We start from the raw sequence: 21,038 nt of genomic DNA, 5'->3' as shown, positions 1-21,038 counted from the left end.
TGTGCAAAGATGTTTATGAGGAAAAAATTTGTCACTGAAATCCGAACATTAGTTTGCCAGATGTCAGTGTCCTTATGACCATATTAAGAAACTAATTAATTTCTAACTTAAATCACAGTCTTTGAGGTTGAGATTTAAAAATATGTAAAGTTACATTTTTTGAAGATACATTGAAAGGTGGCATTGATTAAAAAAACTCTCAGCAAAGAATTTAAAATAGTGATACCAAATACATCGCTAAATATTTTCAGATTGGCCCATATCATAAGCAGGCTTCCCTGGCAGCTCAGATGGTAAAGAATCCATCTGCAATGCAGGAGACCTGAGTTCTATCCCTGGGTTGGGAAGATCCCCTGGAGGAGAGCATGGCAGCCCACTCCAGTATTCTTGCTTAGAGAATCCCCATGGACAAAGGAACCTGGCAGGCTACAGTCCATGGGGTTGCAAAGAGTCAGACACAACTGAGTGACTAAGCACACACACACATATCATAAGCAGTTAAGAGTTGTAGTATATCTTTTTGTATGTGTGTATACATGCATTGGCTTCCCAGGTGGCACTAGTGGCAAAGAACCTGCCTGCCAATGCAGGAGACATAAGAGACATGGGTTTGATCCCTGGGTCAGGAAGATCTCCTAAAGAAAGGCATGGCAACCCACTCCAGTATTCTTGCCTGGAGAATCCCATGGACAGAGGAACCTGGCAGGCTACAGTCCATAGAGTCACACAGAGTCAGACAAAACTGAAGTGACTTAGCACACACACATACAAGTATTAATGGTTTTGCCTTTGCCACTATCAGGTATTTTCTTTCTCAAGTCTTTGCCAGACATCACCTAGATAAGGTAAAACAGTTGAGCCCAAACATGACCAGACCAGTTTCTTTTAGCTTTTCTTGGCTCATCTAATCTGTTTGCTGTTTATGCTTTAACTAAATGCAATCATTTTGCAATCAGAACAGTATAGACCTGCTTAAATTGTTAAGACAGGCTTGCAATTCTTCTTCTTCTTCTTCTTTTTTTTAAAATTTCATGTCTGTGGTAAATAAACACAGGACAAATAAGACCTCTTTTTTTTTTTTTTTAAGACCTCTGTCTTTTTGGTGGGAAGAAATAATTTAGGTCAATAGCGTATCTTTCAATTCAGAAGACTGCTAACGGCACCACAGAGGCTTTTATTCAACTAAATAGTCACTGTCTGTAGATAATCTGTCAAATGAATATTTAAGAAAGCTGCTTTTCTATTTGGAGATTCATGGATTCCTGAAATAATTAATCAGGAAACTATCATTTCTTTTTGTATCTTGTAGTATCCTGTTAAACTTAGGATTCTTATTGGGATTTCAGTTATATTTGATTTTTATTTTTAAAGTACTAGCTAATAATTAGAACATGTATTGATAATATGTGCCATCAGATTAATAGTTTTAGATTATGGATGAACTCTTTTTTTGAACATTGCTTGATATTCAAGTGTAGGAATCTGATAACAATGATTTATATTTGGATTCTGGCATAAAATTATACTTTAGGACTATGATTTTGGTTCTTGCCTTCTTAAACACAAATTCTTAGGAATTCTCTTATTTCTTCACCATAAGAAAAACTCAATGGAGGTTGTAATTTTTGAACTATTTCCTCCTTCTGAATAAGTATATTTAAATACAAACTGCTTCTTTGTCTTTACATTATATAGAAAACTGTGTTGTTATAATAGAAATGCTAGGATGACCTAGAAAACTAGAATCATAAGCAATCTATCTTCTTTGTAATTTTCAAGTATAATATAAAACAATATTTTAAACCTTAAATTCATAACAATATAAAATTTCCAGTTTTCAACCTAAAGTTTATTTATTAACTTAAACACATGACTTTAAGTATAACATTTATATTCTAAAATACCTAATTCCAAGCTTAATAGTAAAGGAAAGAAAAAAGGACAAGAAAAAAAAAGGAAAGAAAAAAAACAATATTAGAATAAAATTCAGTTTTCTCATGATAACTTTTTCAGAGGTTGTGGACTGATAAAATATCTGATGCCTGATTGCACTTAATCTTGCATTACTTGATATTTATACTACAACTAGTTGAGAAGCCCATTACAGAAAAGTTAAAAAAAATCCTCAAATGGTAATAATTTTATTTGGGAATCTTTATTCTGCCGACTTTATACATTTTTGGAATATGGTAGAAATTAATACTGATGTATTAACCTCTAGACCTAAAATATTAAAAGTACACATAGAGGTAGCTATTTACTAATTTACTAAACACTTCTGTGAAAAGCCTCTGATTATTAATACTGTTGCTGTTTGTTTTTTTTTTTTTTTACACCATAACTACTCTCCGTTGACCTCTGCATGCAGATAGTTGGAAGTAAAGTTACGGTGAGTACCAAAGATGCGTTTTACCCTTAGATGTGAATTTGTGCTTTTGGAGATTGAGTGATTTTTGCTTCTAGTATTTTATATGTTCGGTTCTTCTTTTGGTGTGTATTTTACCAAAGTAGTAAGATGAATGTTAAGATCACATGATTAGAATTTAACTTTGTAAGTATTTTTCCTGTGGCTTTGGGAAATACTTTAGAACTGCACTATGATTGTATATTTTGTCTTAGAAAGTTTTACTTCTTTTTAAATTTTTTTTTTTGGAACTGTGCCTGTGTCAGTCCTTATGATTCTGAGGTGTGTTTTACCTCAGTTTTTCAGGATAGCAGGGAGAGACTCCTAAAAGTTTCGTTTATGCTAACAGGAATTCTTACTGAAGCATCTCACTTTGACTTTAGTATCTCTGAGCATGTGGTGTAATGAAAGCAACCTTTGATGTTCAGTCAGGAGGCCTGGGTGCTTATTTTTGCTGGGTGCTGCTCATCAGCTTTGTGACTTTAGGCAAGTCATACAATTTCTCTGAGGTTCAGTTATTAAGTAGAGAAACTGAAGTGATTGGCTTGCATTATCTTTTAAGGTTCTTTCAGTTGCTGTCATCTAAACAGGGGTTCGCAACCTCCAGGCCGCAAACCAGTACTTCTAGTCAGATCAGCGATGGCATTAGATTAGCAATAAAGTACACAATAAATGCAATGTGGTTGAATATTCCTGAACTCATCCTCACCTACCCCAGTCTGTGGAAAAATAGTCTTCCATGAAACTGGTCCCTGGTGCCAAAAAGGTTGGGAACTGCTGATCTAAATTTTATATACATGAGACACTGCATTGCAGTGCCACAATTACATGATACACTATTACATCAGTACACCAAAAGTGGCCTGTATTTTAATTAAGAGCTATTTGTAATTACCTTGCCTTCATGATTAAGCAGTCTGTATTTAGAAAACAGGCCAGGAAACATTATCTTTTTTTTTTTTTTAATTTCTATTGGAGTATAGTGGATTTACAATGTTGTGTTAGTTTCAGATGTACAGAAAAGTAAATCAGTTATTAATATACATATATCCACTGTTTTTCAGATTCTTTTCTCATACAGACCATTACAGAGTATTGAGTAGAGTTTCCTATGCTAAACAGCAGGTTCTTATAAGCTATCTATTTTGTATATACTAGTGTGGATATGGGCTTCCTGAGGTGGCACAGTGATAAAGAATCCACCTGCCAATGCAGGAGACGCAGGAGATATGGGTTTGATCCCTGAGTTGTGAAGATCCCCTGAAGGAAGGCATGGCAACCCACTCCAGTATTCTTGCCTGGAGAGTCCCATGGACAGAGGAGTCTGGTGGACTGCAGTCCATGGGGTCGCAAAGAGTCAGACACAACTGAGCATGCACACTGCCATCGTAGTGTATGTATGTCAGTCCCAATTTCCCAGTTTATCCACACACACCACCCCCGCCCCCTGCCCCAGGAAACATTATCTGTAACATCACCAGGTATCTAGAATAGTGAATATATTTACATTTGTTTTGCTTTTAAAAATTGAAGTCCTCTGTCTTTTTGGATTTGTCAGGCGAGTGTATGCTCCTCGGTTCTGTCTGTTCACAACAAAGATTTGGAGTGATGGACATAAAGCCTTTGGTGTGTCACAGTTCTCGGGTCTTGGACAGACCCTGTTATAGCTCTCAGGTCATGAACAGACCGTGCTATAGCTCTTAGACAAGTCAGTGTTACAGTTCCATGTTACAGCTCCATTTTATTTAGGAAATAGCAGGGAAATCCATCGAGAGAGAGAGAGAGACACCCTCGGGCTCCTCTTTCTATATGTTTTTTTCTCCCCCTGGGCCTGCCCTATGTAAATTACGCTAGCCAGGAGTGTTGTTTGTTCTACCTGAGGTCCTCACTTGGGTCCTCGAACCTTCCTTTGTTCTATTTTCATGGGCTTTTTCCTTTCTTATCTTTTAGCCCCCGCCATTCTGGACTCCTGTTTCCTATTCTAACTACCTAACAGATTCATGTGACATTGGGGGAAAAATGCCATCCATCTTTCAGGATGATTTCCAAAATCAGCAAATATTTCTTTAGTGCTTATTGTGTACCAAGAACTGTGCTGGGTGCACTAATGACTGGAAAATAAGAATAAAACCTTATCATTGCAATAATATAGTTGAAATAATCAAACCTTAAGTTGTGCCTGCTAATTGTGCCGTAGCAATATTATGTATTAGACAGGAGACATAAGTTGGGTTAGAGTAATTAGAGAAAAATCCATGCAAATTTCTAGACTTTCAGGATATGGTAGCTGGGATTTGACAGGGGAGGGGAAATGATGGAAAAGCTCTCAGATTGTGGAAGTAATATTCAATACAAAAGCTTGGAAAGAGAACCAAATTGTATTTGGGAGGGGGTACGGCAGGTGGGCGAGAAGGAAGGAATGAGAAATGAGGTTGATTTTGTAAAGAACAAAAATGTATATTGGAAAGATCAAAAAATCAAGTTAAAAGAAGATCTTAAAGTCCAGGTAGAAGATTAGAAATCAGTTGGAACAAGCAAGTGACATGAGGAAAGCAGAGTTTAATAAAAATAAATTTGATAGTAGTAGATAGGCTGGATCAGGCTAATGGTTCTCAACGTTGAAAGTATCAAAATGCAAATTTTGTCCCTCATGGGGTCTGGGATAAGGCCAATAATTCTGCATTTTTATCAAGCACCACAGGACATCCTGATTAGTTAGAATAAAGAACTCACTTTGAGAAATACTGGCTTCGGATAGAGGTTTGTTTGGGGGGCCACCTAGGAGACATGTGAGAGTCAGTGAGGCCCTGTGTTAAACTGGAGGCTTGGGTGTAGAAGGATGGGGTTAAATAATAGAGTTTGGGGCAATAAATGAATCTAGAGCTTATTTTAATGTGGGCCAGAACTAGCCTATATTTCTGGTTGTGACAACATAAACAATCCAATGACCTGTGCCAGAAGCCACTGTAAGATTACTAGTTTCTCCATAATCAGTTATCAAGTTCTGTTGATTATTTTTCCTAAATAACTCTCATTTCTCTCCCCTAATTTCAGACCCATCATCTAACACTCCTGTGATTGTTGTAGCCTCCTCAAATACTCTCCTAGTCTTTGCTCTCACACTCACCCATGAATGCTCTTTGTGGTTACCAGAAATGCTGCTGCTACCCCCTCAAACTTTCAGATGGCTCCCTATTCTCTTTGTGATCTTTTCTAATTTCACCTCCAACTGCACTATTACTTTCATCTATCCCCTGTCTGTATGGGGACACTCAGCAATTCATTAACATCCTATTTTTTAAAAATTTTTTAAAGTTTATTTATTTTTTAATTGAAGGATAATTGCTTTACAAAACTTTGTTGTTTTCTGTCAAACCTCAACATGAATCAGCCAGAGGTATACATATGTCACCTCCCTCTTGAAACTCCCTCCAGTCTCCCTCGCCATTCCACCCCCTAGTTTGATACACAGCCCCTGTTTGAGTTCCCTGAGACATACAGCAAATTCCCATTGGCTATTTTACATATTAGGTTTCCATGTTACTCTATCTGTACATCTCACCCTCTCCTCCCTCTCCTCCCTTCTCCCCATGTCCATAAGTCTGTTCTCTGTCTGTTTCTCCATTGCTGCTCTGCAAATAAATTCTTCAGTACCATCTTTCTAGATTCCCTATATATGTGTTAGTATACGATATTTGTCTTTCTCTTTCTGACTTACTTCACTCTGTATAATAGGCTCTCGGTTCATCCACCTCATTAGAACTGACTCAAATGTGTTCCTTTTTATGGCTGAGTAATATTCCATTGTGTATATATACAACAACTTCTTTATCCATTCATCTGTTGATGGACATCTAGGTTGCTTCCATGTTCTAGCTATTGCAAATAGTGCTGCAATGAACATTGGGGTATATGTGTCTTTTCCAATTTTGGTTTTTTCAGGGTATATGCCTAGGAGTGAAATTGGTGGGTCATATGGTGGTTTTATTCCTAGTTTTTTAAGGAATCTCCATACCATCTTCCATAGTGGCTGTATCAATTTACATTCCCACCAACAGTGCGAGAGCATTCCTTTTTCTCCACACCCTCTCCAGCATTTACTATTTGTAGACTTTTTGATGATGGCCATTCTGAATGGTGGGAGGTGATATCTCGTTGTAGTTTTGATTTGCATTTCTCTAATAATAAGCAGTGTTGAGCATCTTTTCATGTGTTTGTTAGCAATCTGTATGTCTTCTTTGGAGAAATGTCTGTTTAGGTCTTTTTCACGCTTTTTTATTGAATTGTTTGTTTTTCTGGTTTTGAGTTGAATGAGCTAATTATATATTTTGGAAACTAATCCTTTGTCAGTTGTTTCATTTGCTATTATTTTCTCTCATTCTGAGAGTTGTCTTTTCACCTTGTTTACAGTTTCCTTTGCTGTACAAAAGCTTTTAGGTTTAATCAGGTCCCACTTGTTTACTTTTGTTTTGATTTCCATTACTCTAGGACTTGGGTCATAGAGGATCTTGCTTTGATTTGCCTAGCGTTCTACCTATGTTTTCCTCTAAGGGTTTTATAGTTTCTTGTCTTACATTTAGGTCTTTAATCCATTCTGAGTTTATCTTTGTGTATGGTGCTAGGAAGCATTCTACTTTCATTGTTTTACATGTAGCTGTCCAGTTTTCCCTGCACCACTTATTGAAGAGGCTGTCTTTGCCCCATTGTATATCCTTTCCTCTTTTGTCAAAAATAAGGTACCTGTAGGTGCATGGGTTTATTTCTGGGCTTTCTATCTTCTTCCATTGGTCTACATTTCTGTTTTTGTGCCAGTACCATACTATCTTGATGACTGTACCTTTGTAGTATAATCTGAAGTTAGGAAGCTTCATTCTTCTTTCTCAAGACTGCTTTGGCTATTCAGGGTCTTTTGTGCTTCCATGTAAATTGTGAAATTTTTTGTTCTAGTTCTGTGAAAAATGCCATTGGTAATTTGATAGGGATCGTGTTGAATCTGTAGATTGCATTTGGAAATATAGTCATTTTCACAATATTGATTCTTCCTACCCAGGAACATGGACTGTCTCTCCATCTGTTTATGTCATCCTTGGTTTCTTTCATGAGTGTCTTATAATTTTCTGTATAGTGTTGTCTTCTTAGGTAGGTTTATTTCTAGATATTTTATTCTTTTTGTTGCAGTGGTGAATGGAATTGATTCCTTAATTTCTTTTTCTGATTTTTCACTGTTAGTATATAGGAATGCACCAGTGATTTCTGTGTATTGATTTTGTATCCTGTGACTTTGCTAAATTCCCTGATTAGCTCTAGTAATTTTCTGATAGTATCTTCAGGGTTTTCTATGTATAGTATCATGTCATCTGCAAACAGTGGGAGCTTTACTTCTTGTTTTCCAATCTAGATTCCATTTATTTCTTTTTCTTCTCTGATTGCTGTATCTATGACTTCCAAAACTATGTTGAATAATAGTGGTGAGAATGGACACCTTTGTCTTGTTCCTGATCTTAGGGGGAGTGCTGGTGGTTCTTTACCATTGAGAATATTGTGTCCTGTGGGCTTATCATATATGGTCTTTACTATGTTGAGATAGGTTCCTTCTATGCATGTTTTTTGAAGAGTTTTAATCAAAAGTGGCTGCTGAATTTTCTCAGAGGCTTTTCCTGCATCTATTGTGATGATCATATGGTTTTTATTTTTCATTTTGTTTATATGGTGTATCACATTGATTGTTTTGTATATATTGAAGAATCCTTGCATCCCTGGAATAACCCCAATTTGATCATAATGTATGAGCTTTTTAATGTGTTATTGAATTCTGTTTGCTAGAATTTTGTTGAGGATTTTTGCATCTATGTTTATCAGTGATAATGGCCTTTAGTTTTCTTTTTCTGTGTTGTCTTTGTCTGGTTTTGGTATCGGGGTGATGGTGGCCTCATAGAATGAGTTTGCAAGTGTTCCTTCCTCTGCAATTTTTTTGAAAGAATTTTAGAAGGATAGGCATTAGCTCTTTTCTAAATGTTTTCTAGAATTCCCCTATGAAGCCATCTTGCCCTGGGCTTTTGTTTTTTGGGAGATTTTTGAGCACAGTTTTGATTTCAGTGCTTGTAATTGAGTTGTTCATACTTTCTAGTTTCTTCCTGGTTCAGTCTTGGAAGAATGATCTTTACTAACATTCTGTTCATTTCTTCCAGGTTATCCATTTTATTGCCATATAGTTGTTCATAATAATCTCTTGTAATCTGTTGTATTTCTGCGTTGTCTGTTGTAACCTCTTCTGTTTCATTTTCTAATTTTATCGATTTGATTCTTCTCTCTTTTTTTCTTAATAAGTGTGGCTAAAGGTTTGTCAGTTTTATCTTCTCAAAGAATCAGCTTTTATTAATCTTTACTATTGTTTCTTTTTTTTTTTTCACTCATCATTTATTTCTGCTCTGATCTTTATGATTTCTTCCCTTCTAATAATTTTGGGGTTTTTTGGTTCTTCTTTTTCTGGTTGTTTTAGGTGGAAAGTTAGGTTGTCTATCCGATTTTTTGTTTGTTTGTTTCTTGAGGTAGGATTGTATTGCTATAAACTTTGCTCTTAGAATTGCTTTTGCTGTATCCCATAGATTTTGAGTTGTTGTGTTTTCATTGTCATTTATTTTCTTGGAACTTTTTGATTTCCCTTTTGATTTCTTTAGTAACCTATTCGTTATTTAGAAACATATTGTTTAATTTCCACGTGTTTGTGTTTTTTACAGTTTTTTTTTCTTGTAATTGATATTTAGTCTTATAGCATTATGGTCAGAAAAGATGCGTGATATGATTTCAATTTTTTAAAATTTACTGAGGTTTGATTTGTGACTCAGGATGTGGTCTGTCTTAGAGAATGTTCCATGTATACTTGAGAAGAAAGTGTATTCTTCTTCTTTTGGATGAAATGTTCTGAAGATATCAATGAGATCTGTCTCATCTAATATATCATTTAAGACTTGTGTTTCCTTATTAATTTTCTGTTTTGATGATCTGTCCATTGGTGTAAATGGGGTGTTAAAGTCTCCTACCATTATTGTGTTACTGTCAATTTCTCCTTTTCTGTCTATTTGTGTTTGTCTATGTATTGAGGTGCTCCTATGTTGAGTGTATAGATATTTACAATTGTTATGTCTTCCTATTGGATTCATCCCTTGATCATTAGTAGTGTCCTTCCTTATCTCTTGTAATCTTCTTCATTTTAAGGTCTATTTTATCTGACATAAGGATTGCTACTCCAGCTTTCTTTTGCTTTCCATTTGCATGGAATATATTTTTTCCATCCTCTCACTTTCAGTCTATATGTGTCTTTAGGTCTGAAATAGATTTCTTGTAGACAGCATATATACAGGTCTTGTTTTTGTATCCATTCAGCCAGTCTGTGTCTTTTGGTTGGAGCATTTAATCCATTTACATTTAAAGTAATTATTGATATGTGTGTTCCTATTGCCATTTTCTTAATTGTTTCAGTTTAGTTCAGTTCAGCTGCTCAGTTGTGTCTGACTCTTTGCGACCCCATGGACTGCAGCATGCCAGGCCTCCCTGTTCATCACCAACCCCTGGAGCCTACTCAAACTCATTTCCATCGTGTTGGTGATGCCATCCAACCATCTCATCCTCTGTCGTCCTCTTCTCCTCCTGTCTTCAATCTTTCCCAGCATCAGGGTCTTTTCCAATGAGTCGGTACTTCACATCAGGTGGCCAAAGTATTGGAGTTTCAGCTTCAGCATCAGTCCTAACAATGAATATTGAGGACTGATTTCCTTTAGGATGGACTAGTTGGGTCTCCTTGCAGTCCAAGGGACTCTGAAGAGTCTTCTCCAACACCACGGTTCAAAAACACCAATTCATCAGCGCTCAACTTTCTTTATAGTCCAACTCTCACATCCATACATGACTACTGGAAAAACCATAGCTTTGACTAGATGGACCTTTGTTGACAAAGTATTGTCTCTGCTTTTTAATATACTGTCTAGGTTGGTCATAGCTTTTCTTCCAAGGAGCAAGCATCTTTTAATTTCATGGCTGCAGTTGCCGTCTTCAGTGATTTTAGAGCCCCCCAAAATAAAGTCCCTCACTGTTTCCATTGTTTCCCCATCTATTTGCCATGAAGTGATGGGACTGGATGCCATGATCTTTGTTTTGTGAATATAGAGTTTTTAGCCAACTTTTTATTCTCCTCTTTCACATTCATCAGGAGGCTGTTTAGTTCTTTGCTTTCTGCCATAAGGGTGGTGTCATCTGAGTATCTGAGGTTATTGATATTTCTCCTGGCAATCTTTTTCTTCTCTTTTCTCTTGTAGATCTTTTTCTTCTCTTGTATTTCCTGACTATATAAGTTCCTTTAATGTTTGTGGTAAAGCTGGTTTGGTGGTACTGAATTCTCTTAACTTTTGCTTGTCTACAAAGCTTTTGAGTTCCCCACAATTTTGAATGAAATCCTTGGCAGTAGAGTAATCTTAGTTGTAGATTTTTCCCTTTCAGTACTCTAAATATATCCTGCCATTTCCTTCTGGCCTGCAGAGTTTCTGCTGAAAGATCAGCTGTTAAACATATGGGGTTTCCCTTGTATGTTACTTGTTGCTTTTCCCTTGCTGCTTTTAATATTCTTTCTTTGTGTTTAATCTTTGTTAGTTTGATTAGTATGTGTCTTGACATGTTTCTCCTTGGGTTTATCCTGTATAGGACTCTTTGTGCCTCTTGGACTTGATTGACTATTTCCCTTTCCATGTTGGGGAAATTTTCAACTATAATCTTTTCAAAAATTTTCTCATACCCTTTCTTTTTCTCTTCTTCTTCTGGGAACCCCATAATTCAAATATTGGTACGTTTAATATTGTCCTAGAGGTCTCTGAGACTATTTCAGTTCTTTTCATTGTTTTTACTTTATTCTGCTCTTCAGAAGGTATTTCCACCATTTTATCTCCCAGTTCACTGATCCATTTTTTTGCTTCAGATATTCTGCTGTTGATTCCTTCTAGAGTATTTTTATTTTCAGTAATTGTGTTGTTTGTCTCTGTGAGTTCATTCTTTAATTCTTTAATTAATTCATTCTTTAATTCTTCTACGTCTTTGTTAATTGATTCTTGCATTTTCTCCATTCTATTTTCAAGGTTTTTGATCATCTTTGCAATCATTATTCTGAAATCGTTTTCAGGTAGTTTGCCTATTTCCTCCTTATTTATTTGGACTTGTGTGTTTCTAGTTTGTTCCTTCATCTGTGCAGTGTTTCTCTACCTTTTCTTTCTTTTTTTTTTTTTTAACTTACTGTGTTTGAGGTTTCCTTTTCCCAGGCTTCAAGGTTGAATTCTTTCTTCCTTTTGGTTTCTTCCCTCATAAGGTTGGTCCAGTGGTTTGTGTAAGCTTCTGGTAGGGTGAGGTTTGTGGTGATTTTTTTTTTCCTCTGGTGGGCAGGGCTGAGTGAGGTGGTAATCCTGTCTGCTGACTCTTGGGTTTGTATTTTTGTCTTGTTGTTTGGATGAGGTGTCCTGCACAGGGTGCTACTGGCAGTTGTGTGATGCCGGGTCTTATATACAGGTGGTCGCCTTTGTGGGTGTTCTTGCTATTTGATGCTCCCTAGGGTTAGGAGTTCTTTGGTAGTCTAGGGTCTTGGAGTCAGTGTTCCCACTCCAAAGGCTCAGGGCTTGGTCTCTGGCCAGGAATGGAGATTCCATAGGTGGTCTGTTATGGAATTAAATGGGATTAAAACAAATACACAACAACAAGAAACCAAAGATGAATTCCAGACAAATGGCAGTTACAGAATCAGGCAAATAATGATTAAAATAATGGAATATACACATATACATAGACACCCATAAGCAAAATCAAAACAGTCCAACAAAAATAAAGTACAGTGGATTGACCCGGAGAACAAAGGAAACCAAAAATGATATCTACCAGTTAAGAACAAAACTAAAGCACAAATGGAAAACAAAACTAAGGCAAGGTACCACCTGGGGAATATTGCAATGAAAACAAAACTAACAAATATGTTGAGAAAAAGAAAGGAAAGAAAGAAAAGAAAGAATAGAAATGCAGAGTTAAATAGAGGTAGATAGAGAAGACATATTTATTAAAGGTTATCTGCATGGGGGAAAGAACAGTAGGAAAAGCAAACAGAGGAATAAATGTAGAAAGAATAATAGGTTTAAAACATTTAAAAATTAAAATTAAAAAATATAAATAAATAAAAAAGAAGAAGAAAAAAAGGAAAACTCCACAGAACTGCAAAAAGCCAATGTGGAGGCAGACCTTTATAACAGCAATGAGAAATGTGATTGAAAAAAGAAAAGTCAAAAGATCACAGTGCTAATAAAATTGACAACTACAACAGAGGAAAAAGAAGGTTAAAAAAAAAGAAAAAACAAAAGAAGCAAGTCAAAATATAAGAATAGTAAATATTTTTCTTGAGTCACTGTTGTCAGTGACCTTTCCCTCTCTGGGAGTCACGGTCCCCCTTTCCTCCCTAGGATGCCCTCCAACACTGAGCTGGTCTGTGAATCGTCTGTGTGGGCAGCTCACATTCTCATGTGGTTCTACTCCTGTGTGTTCTTGCCTCCAATGTCCACGGCTATCAGAACTAGTGCGTTTTTTGGTTTTTTTTTTTTTGTTTTTTTTTTTGTTTTGTTTTGTGGGCGCTCTCAGTATCTTTTTTTTTTCTTTCTTTTTTTTTTTTTTAATTTATTTTTTTTGTCATACATTGATATGAATCAGCCATAGATTTACACGTATTCCCCATCCCGATACCCCCTCCCACCTCCCTCTCCACCCAATTCCTCTGGGTCTTCCCAGTGCACCAGGCCCGAGCACTTGTCTCATGCATCCCACCTGGGCTGGTGATCTGTTTCACCATAAATAGTATATATGCTGTTCTTTTGAAATACCCCACCCTCACATTCTCCCACAGAGTTCAAAAGTCTGTTCTGTATTTCTGTGTCTCTTTTTCAGTATCCTTTTATATATTCCAAAGATACAGAGTCTGCCTAGTTGATCCTGTGGATTTAATCTGCAGCTTATACAGCTGGTGGGAAGGTTTTGGCTCTTCTTCCTTAGCCAGACTGCCCCTGGGTTTCAGTTGTGGTTTTATTTCCACCTGTGCATGTAGGTCGTCCACTGGGGTTTGCTCTTGAGACTGTTCTGGAGGACTTGCGTCTGCCCCAGTGAGGGGTGGGTGTGGAGGTGGTGCAGCTGCTTGGGTTGCAGGGGTTTTGGCAGCACCAGGTACTCAGAGGAGTACAGCCAGCCTCGCCCATCAAGTTCAGCTGCCAGATGCTGCCTTGTTGGAAGAGAGAGGCTATGGTGATGGCTCCACCCCCTACTTGTGACTCATGGTTTCCATGGCTGCCTGGCTTCCTTCCACAGGCATTTTCTACTGCAGTCTCCTCCCTTACATCCCCTCGGTCCCTCTCCCAGCAGTCAACTGCAGCCCTTGCCCTGGGATTGCTCTGCAATCCCTATACTCCAGCTCCCAGCTGCTGCACCTTCTAGGGGACCTGTGTCCCTGTCTGGGGTACGTAAGGCTGTGGCAAGGACTGTCTGATTCTCATTCCATTTAGGCTGCCAGAGATCAGCTGCCTCACTCTCAGCCTTAAATGTTTCTCTTCTGACTCAAGACAGTGCTCCGTTGTGGAGATTGGACCCCTGTTTCAATTCTCCCACCCACCAAGGGTAGGTCCAGTCCTACTAACACTTCTGTTTTTCCCCCTAGTTCCTTCATCCTGCTGAGTTTTGCATGGTTTTATATATTCTTTTCCGGTGGTCAGGTACTCCTGTCCACTCTCAGCTGGTGTTCTGCAAGCACTTCTATGTCTGAAGGTGTATTCCTGATGTATGCGTGGAGAGCGACGTACTCCACGTCCACCAGCTCCTCTGTCATCTTGTTCCCCCCCCAACATCCTATTCTTTAATTCCTCTAAATCAAGCACATTCTGTTGCTTTGAGCCCAAATGCCTTTTTCTTCAGTGTGCCAAGCAAGCTCCTACATATCCATCAAGATTAAGCTTCCTGTCAGTCTTTAAAGGAGAAGGCGTCTTAGATAGCTCCTTCCTTTCCATATCCCCATGTATATAGCTCTATTATAATATATAAATATTATAATATTTAGCATTTTTTATTAAAGATGTAAATTTTACACCTTCTGCAGTGAACATAGCTTGTGCCCCCAAAATGCTATGTCTAATGGGGAAGATAGACAGGAAAACAGATTAAAGATAGGGCCTAAAATATGAAATATAGGAAAGGGTGCAAAATGGCTGCTTATGTCAGTGAACAGTTTTGTCCAAGGGTGTTTTAAAAGACACCATAATGAGACAGGTGTTATGGATCTGCAGTAGAAATGATTTTATACCCATTGTTTTATCTGTGAGCTGCTACTTATATTGGAGTAGGCAAATCCTGAATTACAGGGAACAAACTCTAAGCATTGGTTTCTAGAAGAATTGATGAGGGTATTAATTCTAGAGTGTAGGTGGTAAGGTTCCTTCAGGAGGAAGATGTTTTGTTGTTTGTTGAGATTAGAGAGAGGAGTGAAAAAAATATTTAAAAATCACCAGGTGTAAATCAGGTACAAAAGGGTTTATTTTTCACAGTCTCATTAACCTAAAATAGGGCTTTCCCAGTGGCTCAGCTGGTAAAGAACCTGCCTGCCAGTGCAAGAGATGCTGGTTCAATCCCTGGGTCAGGAAGATCCCCTGGAGGAGGGCATGACAACCCACTCCAGTATTTTTGCCTGGAGAATCCCATGGACAGAGGAGCCTGGCGGGCTACAGTCCATGGGGTCACAAAATGTCAGACACAACTGAGTAGGCACGCACACATGCTAGAAGTGTTTGAGAGAGAAAAAAATCCTAGAATAGCCACTTTAAGTGTTTTTGTTGCCTAAAGACCATATATGTTGGTCAAAAAATGAGTAATGTAGAAGCCAGACTATAATTGTAAAGCTGGAATATGTAATGAACCAGGTCTTCATCACCCTTTCTTCCTTTTATCTCTCTGGTTTTGATTGGAGGCACAATTGGAGGCATTTGAGGTCTTTCTGATCTTAGACATAGCTTCACTATTCTTTTTTAGAAATTTTCTGTCAGGCTGTTACCTGAACATAACCACCCACTCAACCTCAAGCAATCTTGCTTCTGACTTGGCTCATTGGATCCGTTTTTTTTTTTTTTCTTGCTTTGCTTTGAATGTTTTCTTTCCTTTGTCAACATTCTCTCCATCCTCAGCTGTTCCATGAAGTCTATCCTGTTGACCTCCCATCTCCATTTCCCCACTCCCAGATTTCCTCCTAGTAATTTATCTGAACTTAGATAGCACTTCATTTTTAACTCTCTTCTGGAATCACCTTCTACTCTATTTTATAGTTTCTGTAACATTGTATGTTCTTTAAGGGCCTCTTTTATACTACTACTATATTACTTTAGATAATAATAATGTATGTCCTTGAATTAATGCTCACTATTACAGAGTGGGTCTTTTAATGTCCATGGTATAGACCCTATGAAGGGATTCAAATTTTAGTAAAGGTCATGGATTCAGAGGCAAATAGACCTGAGCTCAGATTCCAACTCTGCTACATACTAACTATGTGACCTTAAATAATTTATTTACTGTCTCTGCACCTTAGTTTCCCCATCGATACAATGAGGATAGTAATACTCAATTCAGGATGGTTTTGAAGTTTATTGTTTATATTTAATGTATTTAACATACTGAGAATCTTGCAAATAGGTCTAAATTAGATTTTTTGGTTAAATGTATTAAATTCTATGAAATGCTTGGTATGACAGACATAAAGCATGACAATTACATGGTAAAATAAAATAAGACTTGGAGCTGCCTTTTTTGGGGGGGGCGAGTTTTCATGCTATTTAATAGAATGATTTATTCTGGGTCAAGAATGATGGGAAGGATTCAACTGGATGGAAGAAAGAGAATGTTTTGCCTGTTTATTGAAAGCTATGTGTTATGTGGTATAGATTATTGCTGCACTTTGAAAAAATTTAAAAATTCATGTGTGGTCTTAATATTGACAAAGTTATTTTAAAGATTTATTAAAATAGTTGAATATTGTTACAGATATTATCTATGAAAAGATAGAATATTTTCCTGTCAATATCTTAAAATAGCAAAAGAGAATAGGATAAAATAGGATAGAGATGGAAAGAACTGAGTGACTTTTTCAATGGCTTCTAGTTGTAAGTGTTGCAAACTTTTTGAAACAAAATAAATTGTTTTTATAATTTAGTAATGCATTGCCTGAAACAGATTTAGGAATCAGCTAGAACAGCTGATTTCATTGCAGGCCAGGAATAATTTATCCATGGGTGGAAAAAGAACCATTCTTCTGTGGGGGAAAAAAAAGGATCAGAATTGACATGATTATGTATGGTAATTGGAAAATGGAATTATAATGACCAGACCTAACAATGTTAAATATAAAGTAACTTAAAGGCAGAAATAGTTGAAAGTCTTGGGCAAGCAGTGGGGTGTCTTTTGGGATAGTGTTTGTTTTAGCATCAAGATCTGAATTTAAATCCCTGATTCAGCACTTGTTCCATTCAAGAGTTTCTTAATGTTTCTAGCCACAGATTCTTTGTTTTCTTGGACAGAAAGTCACTGCCCACCTATTATGGACCAGGCACTATTCTAAGTGCTCAGATGATGAACCATACAGATTAATTCCTCACGGAGCTTATATTTCTACTTGGGTAGACAGACAATAAGACACATATCAAATATAATGGCAGGCAGTGTTAAGTGCTATGAAGGTGAAAAAGCAATGCGAGCAAGCCAAGTGTGATCAGGGATGTACTATTTTAGATAGGTGGGTTCTTTGAGCAAATGACATCTGAACAGAGACATGAATGAAATTGGGGAGAGCCAGTGCACATATCTAAGGAAGAGCTTTACAGGCAAGACAGAGAGCATCAAGTGCCCCAGCTCTGCGGCAGGAGTGTGCCTTGAGCATTTGAAGAAAAACAGAGGCCACTCTTTACGGGGGTATTTCATTAAGGTGACTGAAAACATGGGTTAAGCATATCAGGGGATTGTAAATGTGGAAAGGTAGGTTAAGGCCATTTTAGGAGGGACATGCCAAGGAGTTGGTACTTTAAGTCAGTGAGGAATCCTGGAAAGTTTTGAGCAATGGAATGACAAAATTCAAGCTTCATTTGGGGAAGATTAATGGTGCAGGAGAAATTGGAGAGGTTAGAGCCTGGGGCAGGGAGATCAAGAAGGAGAAGTTGCTGTAGTTTAAGTAATAAGCCCCTGAACTGGAGAGTGGTTGGTTAAAAATGGAGGTGATGAGAGAGAGATTGTGGAAGCAGAATATATCCACCTCAGCATATGATGAAAAAGGGCAGAGGAGATGTGTGAATCAATAGTAACTGAAAATTACAAGCATGAATGACTGATCGAACCTTGGTCTCCTGCATCGCAGGCAGATTCTTTACTGTTTGAGTTACAGGGAGCCCCTGAAGTGGTGGTGATTTGAGCCTCTATGGAGATATTAAGGGGCTTCCCAGGTGGCTTAGAGGTAAAGAATCTGCCTGCTGATGCAGTAGATGTAGGAGATGTGGGTTTGATCCCTGGGTCAGGAAGATCCCCTGGAGAAGGGCCTGACAACCCACTCCAGTATTCTTGCCTGGAGAATCCCATGGACAGAGGAGCCTGGTGGGCTACAGTCTATAGGGTCACAAAGAGTCAGATACGACTGAGCACACCTGTGTGCACTCCCGGAGACATCAGGAGCAAGACAAGGTCAGGATGAGTTCAGTTTAGACATGTTAATCAAGGAGGAATTAGTAAAATCACAGAAACAAAAATAAAGTTTTGACCATGCAAAACCATTTCTTTGGCACTTGTAGCACTGAGTAGAATTTTATAATTAGGTTTTCTGTTTCAAACTCCTACTTTATTTAAAATATACTCTGCACATTGCTGTTGAACTAGATAACCCATTTTACATAATTAGAATGTCATATTTGTACTTTTTGCAATGTTTTTTAAATAATCTGATTCAAAAGGAAAGCCCCATCATAGATGAAGGGTAGTTCTTCATGTATGTTTCTTTGCCCTAATTGGGGCATGGCAATCCTAGGCACTGATTGAGTGAATATTGCAGGACCCTTTTCTCAAAATAGAGCCAAATGAATTTGTTTCCCTAGGCTGCTGAAAGAGTTCATACTGAAAGAAAGTTTCAGTTAAAAGTATAATCTTTTAGCCAAGCTCAAACTAATAAATTAAAAATGCTATTGATGTGTTTCTTACTATAAGCTAGTAATTATACTAGCTGTAATAGTAATTATACTAGCTGTAAAATACCACTAAGCATGGCAGTATGTGTTTGTGGGCTGTTAAGCTGCTACTGCATTATAAAATGGAAGTTTTATTGGTTTACTGCTCAGATAGTATCATTGTGATTACTTCATGTAACGTTACACTTGTGTCACACCAATTATGTGAATATATCCTGTGAAAAAAGATCAAATCTTACTTTGCTGTTTTTAAAAAAAAAAAAAAAATTGTATTGCCCAGAAGGGGGAGACAAAACATTGATTATTGGAGTTTGAAGTACCTGCTTCCTGATAAAACGTGGCTTCTTCGTATCCCAATTTGATTGTTTTTGTTCCTTTCTCTTCTTATAGGTTTAAAAATTGTAGGGTAGTTGCTACTATAAAATATTTAGTTTTATGATGGTGACAGTTTTGTTAAAAATCTAAATTCAATCAAAATAAAAATAACCAGTGCAATTATTGTGAACTAGTATATATAAAGTAGAAATTCATTTGGTAATCAGGTGAAAATAAGACCTAAGGCTGTTTAATGATGGTACTTTTTATAAATGATCTTTTAAAAATAGCACAAGCACTATTAAAGTTCCATTTCTGTTCTTTTCTAATTTCACATTCATTAAATGCCAAGGAGTAGCTTTCTTTCTGTTTCCTTATGTTTTGATACTGCAAGCTGGCTTGTGTATTATACTTGTTTTGTATAGGAATATCTGTATATGTTTTGAAAGGTTTTATTATTTAAACCTCCATTCATTTTTAGAACAATTTCTTATCAGCCCCTTCGCTTCCAGTGCATTGTCATAAATTGCATTACTTCATCATGCCAGATTAAATTCATTGTTTAAAGCATGCTAAGATAATGTCAATTATAAAATATTAGTAAGTCATCTTACCTTGGGCATTTGGAAACACTGAAAAGACAGTATGAATATTGACTTTCGTTTAGACATATATTTTGTAAATTGGTTGTATTAATATTTATGAGTATGAGGTCATTATGTTTTATAGTGTATCCTGATATTGGAAACAGAAAGATATTCTTTTCATGTGCAATTCTACATTGCAGGTTTATTTTCTGTGAGTTCTGCTTGTGATCAAGTTAAAACTCTTGACTGAGATTATTTCTCTGTGTATATCATCAGGTTAAAAGAATACATTTAAAATCTGATGCTTGGAATAAGACACTTAAAACTAGTTATATTGTATTTTATTTTATTTTATTTTTACTTTTCAATTATGGGAAAAATTTTGATCAGCCATAGAGCATGAGATAATTATATGAGAAGTGTTTTTTTAATGTTTGTTTTGGTTGGTAAATGGCGTGGTCTCTATACCACATGTCTTTTAAAAGCTTTGTGTAAAATTTGCTGTTACCATTAAAAAAACAAGTGGCATAACATAAGGATATTCCTCATGAGACAGTACTTTCATGATCCAGGTAGCGTTGTCAACAGGGGGAAAATTAGACACAGTAAGACTATGATCGATATTAAAGGATTACCTTAACTTACTATATATTAAATTTTGGCCTTTTTCTCACATGTTCAATTCAGTTTTTCATTTTAGTTAATCAAATGTCTTGTTCATGCTTCTCTATTAGGAAAGGACTGTTTGGTTGAATTAGCTCCTTTGAATGGGGTAAGGGCAGAATAATATCATCTTAAAAATGCCACCTTTATGAATCTACCAGCACTAGATTCATAAAGTGCTTTAGAGTTTTTAAAGCCCTTTCACACATTTTCTCATTTGAGCTACATTCTGTATGTATTTCTGTAGTTTTGTGCATCATTTTTTTTCAGGAAGACATTGCCTCCATCCCCAGATTTCCGGGGGTCTAGCCATTTTCCGTGGATTTTTTTCTGAGTAGTATATACTGGTCAAAATATTGATATTTTGTTGATGGTCAACAGATGTTCATAACATGAACTAGTAGCCAGTCTTGTGCTTGTATGAAATGCTTTTTGAGCCTAATGCTTTGTGGGCCTGCATTGCTAAATAATGGTCATGTAACATTTAAGGTAACATTTAAGTAACATTTAAGGTAATTTTTTTTTTTTTTTTTTTACTGTGGTCACCATATTTCAGATGCTGGATTATTGCATTCATTTCATGTACTCTTATAGTTGCAACCACAATTACCTATCAAAACAATATCAAAAACAAAAATGAATTCTAAGAGCATCAATCAAAGATACAAAAAGCTTTCTGAATTCATTTTTTATGCTGATCTGTTCGTAAATTTTTACTAACCTGTCATGATTCCTTTCTTCAATGAACTTGTGATCTAAAGAGAAAATAATTGCTCATGCAATGTAATTCTTGTGTTTTGAGTA

The 21,038-nt window shown here is 36.8% G+C and overlaps 1 protein-coding gene across 2 annotated transcripts in view; it reads left to right on the top strand.

Annotated features, from left to right (window-relative positions):
* DIAPH2 (diaphanous related formin 2) overlaps positions 1–21,038 on the top strand; it is a 932,191-nt gene that overhangs the window by 95,896 nt on the left and 815,257 nt on the right. Inside the window, exon 5 of one of the 2 annotated variants that reach the window (XM_043457769.1) lies at positions 2,369–2,389. The exons of the other annotated variant lie outside the window; for it this stretch is intronic. Within the exon in view, the coding sequence (XP_043313704.1) occupies positions 2,369–2,389 (21 nt within the window). The remainder of the gene's footprint in view (positions 1–2,368; positions 2,390–21,038) is intronic. 2 annotated transcript variants of the gene reach the window in all.

This window comes from Cervus canadensis, chromosome X (assembly GCF_019320065.1).
Source record: "Cervus canadensis isolate Bull #8, Minnesota chromosome X, ASM1932006v1, whole genome shotgun sequence".
Classification (NCBI taxonomy): domain Eukaryota; kingdom Metazoa; phylum Chordata; class Mammalia; order Artiodactyla; family Cervidae; genus Cervus; species Cervus canadensis.
This window is presented reverse-complemented; position numbering and strand designations above follow the sequence as displayed.